We start from the raw sequence: 15,010 nt of genomic DNA, 5'->3' as shown, positions 1-15,010 counted from the left end.
GTTCACATGCATGTGTTATGCACTCAGTCTTTTCCACATTTACAGTGCCTTGCAAAAGTATTGACCCCCCCTTGACGTTTTTCCTATTTTGTTGCCTTACAACTTGGAATTAAAATTTATCTTTATTTGGATTTCATCTAATGGACATACACAAAATAGTCCAAATTGGTGAAGTGAAATGAAAAAAATAACTTGTTTCAAAAAAATTCTAAAAAATAAATAACGGAAAAGTGGTGCGTGCATATGTATTCACCCCCTTTGCTATTAAGCCTCTAAATAAGATCTGGTGCAACCAATTACCTTCAGAAGTCACGTAATTAGTTAAATAAAGTCCACCTGTGTGCAATCTACTTTGAACATCCCACAGAGCACCATTAAAGCCATTATTAAAAAATGGAAAGAATATGGCACCACAACAAACCTGGCAAGAGAGGGCCGCCCACCAAAACTCACGGACCAGGCAAGGAGGGCATTAATCAGAGAGGCAACAAAGAGACCAAAGATAACCCTGAAGGAGCTGCAAAGCTCCACAGCAGAGATTGGAGTTTCTGTCCATAGGACCACTTTAAGCCGTACACTCCACAGAGCTGGGCTTTACGGAAGAGTGGCCAGAAAAAAGCCATTGCTAAAGAAAAAAATAAGCAAACACGTTTGGTGTTCGCCAAAAGGCATGTGGGAGACTCCCCAAACATATGGAAGAAGGTACTCTGGTCAGATGAGACTAAAATTGAGCTTATTGGCCATCAAGGAAAACGCTATGTCTGGCGCAAACCCAACACCTCTCATCACCCCGAGAACACCATCCCCACAGTGAAGCATGGTGGTGGCAGCATCATGCTGTGGGGATGTTTTTCATCGGCAGGGACTGGGGGGAAACTGGTCAGAATTGAAGGAATGATGGATGGCGCTAAATACAGGGAAATTCTTGAGGGAAACCTGTTTCAGTCTTCCAGAGATTTGAGAATGGGACGGAGATTCACCTTCCAGCAGGACAATGACCCTAAGCATACTACTAAAGCAACACTTGAGTGGTTTAAGGGGAAACATTTAAATGTCTTGAAATGGCCCAGTCAAAGCCCAGACCTCAATCCAATTGAGAATCTGTGGTATGACTTAAAGATTGCTGTACACCAACGGAACCCATCCAACTTGAAGGAGCTGGAGCAGTTTTGCCTTGAAGAATGGACAAAAATTCCAGTGGCTAGATGTGCCAAGCTTATAGATACATACCCCAAGAGACTTGCAGCTGTAATTGCTGTAAAAGGGGCTCTACAAAGTATTGACTTTGGGGGGGTGAATAGTTATGCACGCTCAAGTTTTCTGTTTTTTTTGTCTTATTTCTTGTTTGTTTCACAATAAAACATATTTTGCATCTTCAAAGTGGTAGGCATGTTGTGTAAATCAAATAATACAAACCCCCTCAAAAAAAAAAATCAATTTTAATTCCAGGTTGTAAGGCAACAAAAAAAGAAATACGCCAAGGGGGTCAATACTTTTGCAAGGCACTGTATAGGGATGGCCGGTACTGCATGGAATGTATTCACATTTAGTCATGTATCTGTCAGTCTTGTTCTTAAGTTACATTTCATGGCATTCATGTCAGAAAAAGCTGCCTCACAATAGTATGTACATCTTCTAAAATATGGTCACTTCTGGCTCCAAAATAGAAAGATGGCAATGGCCAAAATCCAAACTATACAGGCTTGATTGTGGCAGTTCACAAACCAGTGGGTGATGTCACTGTTGTTTGCCACTTGGATGTCATGTTAGCATCAGCAAAAGCACGATTCAGTTTAACCCCAGAACATAGTCAACGTATGTAATTATCTTGTTCATGATGTATAATAGTGTTGTTTGTCCCATCAACTATTCAATTACATAATACAACAGGTTTACTGTTTCAATTCAGAAAATAAAATGCAACAATTTGCTGATACTGGCCAATAAACACACCAAAATGTCACTAAGCACTTGTTCTTTCCATCTCAAACACTGGCTGCAGCACAATGTTTCAATGTAATTTTCCAAAGCCACTGGCAACATTTGCAAGATTCTACCCTCTTCTATTGTGTCAGTGTTGCAGCAAAAGTGTTTGGGGCCGATATCTCAGTCCTCATAAAACCGCAAATGGATTGTTACAATAACAAGAACTATAAGTTAGAATATACAGTGCTGTGCTGTGTTTGGGTCATTGGTCCAAAATTCAGAGCATTATGACATGGCCGTCTTCTTCACTGAGAGCTGCAGTTGCTATAGCTGTAACTTGTTGCCGCCATCAAGGAGTTTTCAGGCATCAGGCATCATCTCTGAAATCAATGTGTTCCGAGTCTACTTGTAGATGTGAGCTTCAGGAAACTCCACCTGAGGTGGGAGACAAACACCCACTAATTCTGCATTGTGAATAAACATATTGAATAAAAGTGTACATGACAACTGACAGATTAGACGGTGTCACTCATAACAGCAGGACATATTAAACATCTGGCGTGACAGAAAAGTCACGCCAGACTCAAAAAAGTCCCATCCACACTGTCTATCATTACTCATGTGGTACGAATCACTGCACACTGCCAGGGATCCAGCTTATTACAGACTTCCTGGCTCTAATGTTTGTTCCTGCAGTTGCCACCAGTCTGTCTAATACTGCTGCTCTTCTCTACAAGGACACACATCAATATTATGAGACATTTGCATTGAACTTTTTAGTAAATACCCAAAGTATGCTATGGGTGTGTACACTGTTGCACACTTTCAAGATTACTAATTTATAAAGACAATTTGCACTCAGACTACATTTTGGTGTTTTGCGTGCATTAATAATATTTATAAATGTTCATCAATCAGTTTTATAAAAGAGGCAATCTGTTTGTGTGTCAGGGGCTGACACTGCAGTGTGAAGTTGTTCTTTGTGTTCATATGGAATTAGGAAAACAAAAAAAGCAAACTAGGTTTTTCATATTTTTGTTTCATCATAGTAGACACTCTTTGCCTTGATGACAGCTTTGCACACTGTTAACAACCAGTTGGTTTTAAGTTACAGGTGATGCTTGTCAAAAATGTCTTGACCATCAGTTGTAACATCTTGATGTATTTTTAGTTTACAGCAAACAGCCCTATTCAACTACTGGAGTAATCCATATTGTGGCAAAGAAAAGAGAAACAACAGGACATCATTACTCTAAGACATGAAAGTCAGTCAGTCTAAAATAATTTGTTATCTTATGAAAGTGCTTTTGCAAAAATCATCAAAGTCTGTTGTGAAAGTTTCTCTCACGAGGACTGTCGAGGAAAGAAAGACCATTCGTTTTCATACAGCCATCCTGCCGGACATCTTGTTGTTTGGGAAATACATATTTGTACCTGAAATCCTGTTGTTGTCCGTGCTGCACGGACATCATTGATGGATGGATGGATGGATGGATGGATGGATGGATGGATGGATGGATGGATGGTAACCACAGCAAACCCAAATAACAAATGAAAGGTGTCAAAGTTGCCACAGACCAAAGTCCAAACCAAAGGACCAAAATTTGTTTTAACCAAAAGAGGTCACGGTCTGGAACAAACTAAACCATGAGTGAAAACACATTGTGGATGGTTTGTACTTTTTGACCAATTACAGGAAATTGAGGCAGGTCATTTATTCAGGCTCTTTGTGAGCATTATTGTAAAATAAAAACATGTTTTTCTTTAGTAACACAACATAAACTATCAAATAATGTACATTGTATAAATTTAACAAGTGTTCATGTTTATACCTTAACATGAACACAATTAATAAATTGTTACTTACACATTAGATAACTGTTAATTAAGCTGCTGTTTACTACGGCATTAAGGTCAATTAATGTTTAACTTTAAAACTTTACTGTTTTTTTAAAACACTCAAAACAAGGAACTTCATAAATTCAACTTCATCTGCTGATGAAAATCTTGCAAGATGATGAAAAACTCCAGAACACCCATTAAATAGATCTCAGGGTGTCATTGTGTCTTAAATTTCTGATTGTTTGTTTAGTAAATTGTTTGACCAGGTTCTTTAATCCATACATTTCTTTTGTTGATAGTTAATGCACTAAATAAACATCCAGAGTAACATTTATATATATCAAAATATACTCTGTAAATACAAGCATGTGTGTGTGTGTGTGTGTGTGTGTGTGTGTGTGTGTGTGTGTGTGTGTGTGTGTGTGTGTGTGTGTGTGTGTGTGTGTGTGTGTGTGTGTGTGTGTGTGTGTGTGTGTGTGTGTGTGTGTGTATGTGTGTGTGTGTTACTGCATATTTGAGCTTCCTTCCCTGGCATACCTTTTTCATTACAATACCACTTCGTTTTTTGCTGTTTTAGTGCTAATAAACTGTCCACCAGCAACAGCAGATTCAGCATTTTAAAGTAAAGCAAAATTTGTACACAGGACAGAAAAATTGCACAATACTGCTTTGCAAATTGGGGATTGTTATTCCTTTATTTTGAAATAACTGAAAAATATCAACAATCTGTATTATAAGAAGGGATCAACATTGTATATAAAATAAAAAACCGTTTACATTCAAGCAGCTGTTTTTCATGCTTTTATTTGTGTGGCAGGTGGAAGTGTGTTTCATACATAAAGAAATTAGGCTTTCTAGATGAAATACTCTAGGCATTTGTTCCTCTCATCATCCAGTTCCTGGGTTTCAATCTCAAACTTTTTCATTGCAATGAAATACTGAACAAAAGGCTCTCCAAGGGTGCTGCGAATGACATGATCCTCCCCCAGTGCCTCCAGAGCATCATCAAGCTTCACGGGAATGGCAAACTCTTTCTGCTGACAGTGAGCTTTGCTCAGACTGCTCTCGGCGTTCAGGTTTCGTCTGATACCATCCAGTCCTGCAGCCACTGTAGCAGCCAGTACAATGTACGGGTTAGCCATGGCTGAGCCCAACTTGTTGTCAATGTGTGTCTCCCTCCCACCATGACACTTGATGTTGAAGGAGCTGCTGTTATCATTGCTGCCATGAGTGGCATACAGCATCCGCTTGGGGTCTTTGATCGTCTTGGCAATGTGGCTCCGGCAGCCCAGGCCGGGGGACATCAGGCAGCTCAGGGCAGCAGAGTGAGTGAGAAGGCCAGACAGCCATTTCCTACCAATCTCAGACAACTCACCAGCCTTCTCCCCACTGTGGAAGAGGCTACGTCGCCCATTAGCATCCCACAGGCTATGAGAGAGCACCCCCGCATTGTACAGACCATCGTCAGTGAAAAAGCTGGCGATGTAACTGTGTTTACGAGCCATTTCTTTGATGCCAGTGCGGAAGGTGAAGGCGCTATCGGCGGACGCAATCCCAAACTCTGGCCTCAGGACGATCTCCATCTGGCCGGGGCTACTTGCAGAAGCGATGCTGTCTATGTCCGCACCCATGCAGTACATGCTGTCCACCAGCTGCTGAAAGAAAGGCAGGTCATGGTTGCTGAGCAGGGTAGTGGCAGGGAACAGGAGTGTCTTTGGTCCGATTCGATCCGGCGCTCCCAGGACGCAGCATTCGTAGGTGAAGGATGAGTGCAGAGAGAACCCCAAGCTTTGGAGCTGGCCAAGGAGCTGCTTGGCAATGAGGCGTGGCGACGTGCGGAGGGGGCTTCCTGTCACAGTGCACGGGTCGCAGATGACCCGTGCTGTCTGCTCAGCCCAGGGTAGGACCCGGAAGGTCGAAAGGTCAGGGATCAGAAGGACATCACTACTGAAGTTGGCGGCGCTGGCATGGTCCACTTCATTGCTCTTTGGGCTCAGGGTCAGCTCCAAGTAGCTTCGTGGCATTGGTACCCCATATACCGCTTTCTCCTGTGAATACAACATTTACATTGAAATCATGGATTGATGGACGGATAGACAGATAAACAGACAGACAGACAGAGAGAGAGAGAGAGAGAGAGAGAGAGAGAGAGAGAGAGAGAGAGAGAGAGAGAGAGAGAGAGAGAGAGAGAGAGAGAGAGAGAGAGAGAGAGAGAGAGAGAGAGATAGAGAGATAGAGAGATAGATAGATAGATAGATAGATAGATAGATAGATAGATAGATAGATAGATAGATAGATAGATAGATAGATAGATAGATAGATAGATAGATAGATAGATAGATAGATAGATAGATAGATAGATTTTATTACATGGAAGAAGCGGACAGGTACTGTCTTGGACCTGGACACTCCGTGGAGATCGGTGGCCTCGAAGCGGACGAAGTTGATGTTTTCTCGGGCGATCTGCTGCTTGATCTGCTCCATGGTTGCAATGAACCTCTGGTTCACAGAGATCTCGACAATGTCGTTAACGTTATCTATGAAATAGAGTTAGAAATATCTTTTAATACAGTAAACAACCTTTGCTTACAAGTCTCCCGTTATTGAAAATAAAAATAAACATAAACAGTTTATACATTTTCCATGGTTTTTCAAAAACTCAAAGCTTAAGAGTCATCCTTTGTCACCCTGTCAACCAATAAGTAACATGAAAATGCAATGCAAAAATGGCACAAAAACAAAGCCATTGGAAACAGTGCCATAGTTACTCCATCAGAGAGCACTAACAAGTGCAATTTTTGCAGTGTAAAATATCCCATTCATGGTCATTGACAATATAGCTGAGGACAAAGAACATCAAATCCCAATGAAAACGAACCTCCTGGCAGATTTTTTTAATTGTCTCTCCTGATTGTTCTAAATATAGAAATAATGATTAGGAAGTATCTTTGGAATCAAACCGATGTAAATCCTTCTGCTAGGGATCAAGTGCAAGTTATTATTAAGAGACAAATCAGTTTATTATCATTAAAAGACCGCAAAACAGAATGGTTCAAATCAAGTGAATATTATGCTGAAATATGCTGAAATATTAAAAAGAAAACAAAGAAAAAAGGATAAAGGGTTCCCTTTTTTCATACTCAGGACAAGCACAAAGAATTCAGTTTGTACTGATGGTTGAAACCAAGTCAAGTCAATCAAGAGATTAAAAAAAAAAAGGAAAGGACTTGATGCTACAGTCCGATGAGTTTTTTTTTCCTTATTTATGTGAAGGATAAACTAGTCTTTTAACCAAAACGTCACCAACCTGAATGAGAAGCTGCAGTCTCTCCCCAGGAGCCACCGCTTGCATGTGTGTGTGTCCTGACTCCAGGCTGCCTATTTGTGTTGGCATTAGACCTGAACGAGCTGGATGAATCCATGGTTGAAGGCAGCTGAATAGATGTGCCATCTCTTGACCTGGCCCCCTTTCTGGAAGCGTCAGAGTGAGGTTTGAAGGTGCTGAACGCCCTGTGGGGGTTTCCATCGTCCTGGTGTCCACCGGGCCTTCCACCGCTACTACCGCCACTGCTGCCATGAAGATACGTATAGGGACTCCCTGGTTTTCCATCATCTCTTCCCCAGATGCTGAGCAGAGGACTGTCCCTTAAGATGGTCTTTAGCTCCTCCATGGTTTGCCTGGGGACGGCCATCTCTCCGTAGGATGCCCTGGTATGAGATAATGCCTCTCTCCTCCAGTCCTCCCCGGCTGTAGGTTCATCCATCCTGGCATCATCAACTCTCTCTGGAGGCCTATGAGGTAGAGGTGCAATGGAGATAACCGTGGGGCTGTCTGGAGGTATCGGTGTGTTGGTGGGAGAGTGGATGATGGATGGACCTCCTCCTCTGCTGCTCCAGTCTATCGGAGGCGCATATTTCCCACTCACCCTCACTCCCTTCTTGTTGCCGAGGCTCATCCCCGTGCCATCTATTTGGTCTTTGCTTCTACTTTGGCTCTCCTGGAAAACACATAATGGGTCTGTCACAAGAATGGTAAGAGATAATCAAGTCTGCATGATGTAGATTGTCAAAGAGATTAAGAAATCAAACCTTAATGATACCGAATAAAAAAGACCTAAATATCTGAAATACAAATCTATTCAACAAAGTCAAGTAAAAGCTCAAATGAAGCCCAAACTGCTGTATCCACCGACAATAATTTGTAAGAATAAAATTCAAATAAAGAAGGTAGATGTGGAGTTGTTACCTTGAAATCTTCAGAGTCATTCATTTCTTTGTTTGTACTCATGAACTGTGATTTGGAATTTGATAGCCTTGATGTGAAGGCAGAGCTTCACTCGCACATTAATTTTTATAGACAATTGGTACAATAGTGACGGATTAGAAAATTCTTTTTGCCCCCCAACACCTTCGGGAGTCCAGCTGGAAACTGGCACTGGCCGGCTGCTGGTAGACAGTGAATCAGCGCTGCTTTGAGCTTATTGGCTGCTGGTGAAGACCATTCAGTGTTGCTTTTGTGTAATTGCAGAGGGAAACTGCAGAGCTCAGCAGCTCTGCTTATGCTTCCAGAAAGATATAGGAGCAAAAGTAATTATTCCAGAGAGATAAAAACACACAACTATGAAGACTAGACAATAGCTTCTGTTGTTGATGGTGTATCCATTGAAGAGGTACTAAATGCCTGAGTGAAATGATTCTCCAATCTAAAGTGTGTTTCCGAGAGAATAAATTGACATAGATGTTTACTGGCAACTGTAACAATTTATTCAACATTTGCTCAGGCGACTGGATAGTTTCAAATCTTTTGACTTTGATCAATCCTAAACAGTACAACTTTCTAATGCATTGCATATTAAAAGGGTTTATATGTGGCTGACAAAACAATATTTACCACATTTGAATTTTATTCTATTTGTTTTATTAATATAGCGCCAAATCACAACACAACAGGCACTTTTAGGGCACTTAACATAGTAAAATCCTTACAACAGAAATGTGCAACTTTATACAAAGGAACCCAACAATTCAACAACAGCCACCAGGAGCAAAAAAAACCTCCCCTTTAAAAGGAAGAAAAACCTGAGAGCGAATGTGATATGGTTCAATAAGCTCTGAGATGAGAAAGAGCCTGGTCATGAAGAGCTTTGTAAGTCAGCAGGAGAATTTGAAATTCTATTCTTGATTTTGTAGGATGCCAATGAAGAGAAGCTAAAATAGGAGAAATATGAGCTCTCTTGTTAAATCCCGTCAGTACTCTTGCTGCAGCATTTTGGATCAACTGCAGGGTTTTTAATGAGTAATTTGGACATCTCAACAACAAGCAATTACAATAATTTATCCCAAAAGTAACAAATGCATGAATTAGCTTTCCTGCATCACAGCATCAAAAGCAGGATGTTTCTGATTTTATTAATATAAAGATATAAGGCAGTCCTGGAGACTTGCTTTAGGTGAGCTAAAGGACAAATCCTCATCAAAGATAACTCCAAGGTTCCTCACAGTGGTGCAGGAGGCCAAGTTAATGTCATCCAGAGTAAATTAGTGACCGGAGAAAAATTCTCTAAGGTGTTTATGGCCATCTTTGTTTTGTCTGAGTTTAAAAGTAAAAAAAAAAAACATCCAGACTTTTATGTCTTTCAGACATTCTTTTAGTTTTACAAGCTGATTTGTTTGGTCTGGTTTTATAGAAAGATATAGCTGGGTGTCATCTGCATAACAATGAAAGTTTATGCAGTATTTCCTCATGATATCGTCTAAGGAAGCATGTATAAAGTGAAAAGTATTGGGCCTAACAGCAAGCCTTGTAGAAAACCATAATCAACTCTTGTTTGCCTGATGGAGTCATTGTTGACATTAACAAATTGAAATCTATCTGATTTCAATTTGTTAATTTAGATTTGAACCAGTCAAATGCAGTTCCTTTGTTTGTTTGTTTGTTTGTTTGTTTGTTTGTTTGTTTTAATGCAGTTTCTTTCCCAGTAACATGTTCCAATCTCTGTAATAAAAGGTTGTGATAATTGTATCGAATGCAGAACTGAGATCCAGCAGGACGAGAACCATTGTCTGAGGCTATTAAGAAATCATTTGTAACTTTCACAAGTGCTGTTTCTGTGCTATGATGCACTCTAAAGCCTGACTGAAAATATTCAGACAGACCTTTCTTCTGTAAATGGTCACGTAATTGACTTTAAATGACTTTTTCAATGATTTTATAAATAAAGGGCAGGTCACGAATGGGTCTGTAGTTTCCTAAAACTGCTGGATCAAGAGTAGACTTTTTAAGTTAAGGTTTCATTACAGCAACAGACTGTGGTAAATAACCTGTTGAGAGAGATGATAAAATATGTACTGTTAGTGCTAATTAAGAGAAAGACATCCTTGAATAGTGTTGTTGGGATGGGATCAAAGCTTGTAGCCTGGCTACAGTGCTGAAAAGAAACCTAGGTTTATTCTTGTTTTCCTCTATGAATGATGAATAATATGCAGTTATGGCATTACGGAGAGCTTTCTTATATATATATTAAACTATCCATCCAGGCCAGGTGAAATCCTTGTAAATTAATGGAACGCCACTTATTTTCCAGCTTTTGCCTTAGAGAGCGTATTTAGCGTATCAAGGTGCAAGGCTGAACAACAATGAGTCTCATCAGAATATCAGTTTTTACCTGTTCATTGTGCTTCTTTGCGTTAATGCTTCTTGGCGAGTCCAGAGCCTCGTCAATCCTTCCACATCCAAAAATCGATGTTACTTTTTGGTTGCCATCCCTCTGAGTTGTCAATAGTCTGTGTGGACACAATTTTTCACATTGAAAGTCTGAATCTCTTTTTTCTGCTCTAATTTGGTGATTTAATTTTAAATTACTGCTCTAATGGTAGTTTAGTAAAACAGTTTTTAACTAAATACTCCAAATCTCTGCCCTCCATAACTGCCTCTGTTAATGTTGCTAACTGTGATACCAATACAAACTGGCTAATGTTTATCTTCTGTTATTCAATGACATTGATGACATGCTATTGGTTTAATGTGATGCCGAAGGGCAGCTGGCTTCCCTTGACCTAGTCCTGACTAATTGCAGTTTGGCAGCAGTATGACTGTACCCTCATCTAATTGGTTAATCATTTAATCTCTCTTTTTTTCACTAGGGGAAGCAAACTGGGCCTGCCTTCCCCCCAGGACATGGATATTAGTGAAAATTGCACTGTAATATACATTTTCACCACACATTCACCCCAAATAACATTTGGCACTGTTTCACTCATTGTAAAATATTCAATGAGAAATATGAAAAAGAGATAGCTGAAACAACACGGAGGAATTCATGAAACTGTTAAAGCATTTTATTAAAAATGGCAACTACATTGTGAAAAAAAAATGGGGAAGCCAGGCGGAAGCCAGTTTTGCTTTGAAATTCTGTGTGGGAATTTGAAACAGCCAGTAGCCTAAATGCAAGAAACGCCTCAAATATCTTAACTGAAGTAATTTTGCATCGAGTGGTCAAAAATTATAAAAAACAGATTTCAGAGTGCAGTGGCCAGTTACAGAAAAGGCCTATCAGAGGTTATTTCTGCTGAAGGTTGTACTTACTTTTTCCACAGAGGAATACAAGTATTTAGCATACATCTATTGACATTTGTGTTGATATGGTAGGCTATCTATATGCTTCCTAAAGACATTAAGATTTTCAAATACAAATTTTAAATGCTTTGAACCACAGAAGTGGGCTAAATAGATCTTCTACAAAGGTATATGCAAGCATGTACTGTCTGTCTTATTTGACATATATTTGGACAACCTCTTTGATACAGTGCCTACAGATAGTGTTGGTATACTTGACGAACACCACAAGGAAAATTTTGTTTTTAGTCAAGACATGTAACGGTAGAAAACCAGCGGCATATAACCAGGGATCAATACAAATAGGAGGGGTACGGTTGCGTCTGGAGTGGCATACCGTCATCCACTTTTCGATCTCAGAGTATCTCACAGGTCAACATGGGAAATTGGAAGATAAATTAAGGACATATAATTCGTTTGTTTTTTGTTTTTTTGTTTTTAACAATAGCCTACATTCTCTATTTACATAAAACAACAATTTCATTTTGTTGTGAATACAAAGAAACAAAAAATAATAATAATGACTCATTGTTCTATGTTTTTTTTGTCAGACTAAATGGAATAAGTGAATGGTTTTAATAATGGTGTTTATAAGCCTGGATCATTTCTGGTGTCCTCTGTCCACATGTGATCCCTGGAGTTTGAAGGAGCAGCTTCAGTCATCATCTGACCTGTGCAGCTCGGAGGCAGAAAGATGTCTGGACATCGCACCGCACATTTTCAGGGTGGGGTTTCAAGAGTTCTGTCAAGATAGAGGGAATGAAATACAGGAAGAAACGGAAGTTCATTGGGTTTGTTTTCAAAATAGAGGTTTAAAACGTACCATTAAAGAGGCAATAGTAGCACGAAAGGAAAGAAATACAATAAATCTATTTATATTGATATTAAGCATGTGACAAAACTGTATTTGAAAATAGGCCTATAGAAAACAGTAAAATAAGAAATGTTTAATCACATGTAGAACTCGTACAATTAGAATAAAAATTTCGGACAAATATTAAATATTTTGTATTACATGTAAATGCTTTAGAGCAAAACCTCAAAATATAAAAAAAATGTAAAATGTTATAAATGTTATGATTGCAGTTTTGCACGTGTGGGTGGTAATTCAAAACTTCTCTTGAAGGATGACATGCATCCCCCCCCCCCCCCCCCCGTCCCCCGTGTACAAAGCTGGTTAATCAGACTACTTTGTGTGAAGTTGGTAGGCTAGAATGGATAGAATTACCAGCCATGCAGCAATATATTACCTTTGAAACAATTACCTTTGATGCTTGACTCAACAATCACATATTCACAACTAACTCAATAGTGTTTACAGTAGTTTTTTTTTTCATCTTCTCCTTTATTATTGTTCATTATATTTGGGGCTGCTCATACATCCCATTCAAGTCAAGTCCTGTATAATTTGGAAATTTGGGCTTTTACTATTATGGGGGACATAATGCAAGGAATAAGAAACACGTACAACTACCCATCCATCCATTATCCATCTATATGTCTGTATGTCATATGGTGGATTGACATTAAAGAAGTTGAAGTTGAAAAAACAAAAAAAACAATGATACACGCTTTAGCCTAAGGTTCACAGGGGGCTGGGGCCAATCCCAGTATAGATTTAACCACCCATGAATACAAAAGTAAACAAGATAAATGAATTAAATCAAATCTATACAAAATACACTCATATAATATAATATAATATAATATAATATAATATAATATAATATAATATAATATAATATAATATAATATAATATAATACAATACAATACTATACTATACTATACTATACAATGTAATGTAATGTAATAAATATAATATAATATAATACAATACAATACAATATCATATAATATCATATAATTTAATTTTGAAAATGTTAACAGGAAGTGTCCTTCGTCTTTCTCTCCAGTGCGTCAGTGGGCCTGGCAGATCAGGAGACTTCGGCTCCGCTCGGAGAAACAGCACCGGACTGTATGGTGGAGAACCGTTTAATAATTGTACCTTTTTCTGGGGACCGGCTGTATGATTAAGCTACAATCTTCAATGAGTAAGCATATCCCAGTAAGTCATCTTTTTTCTTCTGGCTGCCATCTTGTTTGCCGTTTTTAATCTCCTCGTCTTCTACGGTAAATCAGTAGGTTATCGTTTGCTGTTACCAGCTGGCCTTCACGTTTCTTTGGTGAAATCACGGCCTTCTCGGAGACAAACCCGGTCCAATGACGCTCGACATTCAGCCCCTTTATTCAATGCTAACACAAATTCAATGAATAGGAATTCCCCCGGATATGAACGTGTACTTTAACATTGCTGTGCTGGTTGGGGAAGCGGCTGTCGGATGCGCTGCTCGGACTGGTCCTGGCTTGCTCCTCTCGGAAGTTTCTGTCGGATGAAATCGACGCACTTTCGTGTGAAATGCAAATGATATCTACATTGTGGTCTTCGACATGAACGACCTGCCTGCTGCTTTCAAAGAAGGGTTGTATGTGTCACCTGTAAGCAACGTGCAGTGTTCCTGTTCCAGCTGCTGATGTGCCGAGAGGCCTCTAACGTTATATGATGGCGCCCACTCGCACACAAAGGACACTTTACAGCCTGTAGTGTCGTGCTGTAACATGCCATCTATTTAAAACCCCTACCTCTGTGTTACACGCATCCTATGATTCTTCATATTACCTTGCTTTTAACAATTCAATCGCTTCCCTTTTAGGTGCCATATCATATTTTGTACTAAATACCATTTTTTCAGACTGAAAATAGCAGATTAACAGCATACTTGAACATGTTTTCCTGTTTCTAGAATAAGCAGAAGAAAAACATTTGCAGTAAAGTGGGCCCTCAGGTTTTACGCCATTTCTGAGTCAGATTTATAATGATGATAATAGCAGAGGGGATGTAAAAAGCCCTGCTGAAGGCCTCATGATGAGCTCAGCCTTCACAGATATGACCTAGATGTCAGAAACAACACATCCTTACTATTCTACTCCGGCAACCATTAGGTAGGATATTAGACTGTACTGCAGTGGGACTTTATTTAACATATTGAAAGGTAGAGTTTCATTTTGCCCAGATTTCCCCCATTTGCATCGCTGCAAAACATTATATCCAACATGTTTGTGAATGAAAATCATAAAACCACACCACCTGTTCATCCTGGGAATCAAACCCCAGACTCTTGCAGTGGATATTGCCCTGCTCAATTTGTTAACTCTCACATGTTGTTAAGGTGACTGATAAACACAAACACACCCTTGGATGTGAATTTAAACTCCTTGCTTTGTATCATTTTTAAAGCCATTTGTGAGGAACAATAGGTTGGTGAGGGAGGCTGGGATGTGTTTCAGGGTAGAATTCATGAGAATTCATGAGAATTTTAAACACCAAAGGGACTTTTTTTTTTACTTATTTTTTTCCCTTTCATTACGAATACGTTTTTATTTCTGGCAGAATTGTGTGGTGGCAATGTATGAAATCCACTCCTAAAAATCAAATTCAGACTTTTTTCAGATGTTTTTCTTCCCTGGGTTTTGGTTTTGCTCAAAACATTGAGCTGTTTCATGAGTCCATTGAATTGTGGTGTGTGTTTGGTGCCTTTGCTTGCAACATGATGATATATTTTCACAT

The 15,010-nt window shown here is 39.4% G+C and overlaps 1 protein-coding gene across 1 annotated transcript; it reads right to left on the bottom strand.

Annotated features, from left to right (window-relative positions):
* Positions 1–4,622: 4,622 nt before the first annotated feature.
* lgsn (lengsin, lens protein with glutamine synthetase domain) lies at positions 4,623–8,056 on the bottom strand. Its single transcript, XM_069689373.1, has 4 exons — positions 8,015–8,056; positions 7,076–7,766; positions 6,139–6,305; positions 4,623–5,816 (listed from the first exon to the last, which is right to left on the bottom strand). Exons 1-4 carry the CDS (start codon positions 8,054–8,056, stop codon positions 4,623–4,625), a joined length of 2,094 nt encoding a protein of 697 aa, XP_069545474.1.
* Between the last annotated feature and the right edge of the window lie 6,954 nt (positions 8,057–15,010).

Source organism: Brachyistius frenatus, unplaced genomic scaffold (assembly GCF_029030835.1).
Source record: "Brachyistius frenatus isolate BFR_SWC_R1_liver_20210118 unplaced genomic scaffold, ASM2903083v1 Contig_7, whole genome shotgun sequence".
NCBI lineage: Eukaryota > Metazoa > Chordata > Actinopteri > Embiotocidae > Brachyistius > Brachyistius frenatus.
This window is presented reverse-complemented; position numbering and strand designations above follow the sequence as displayed.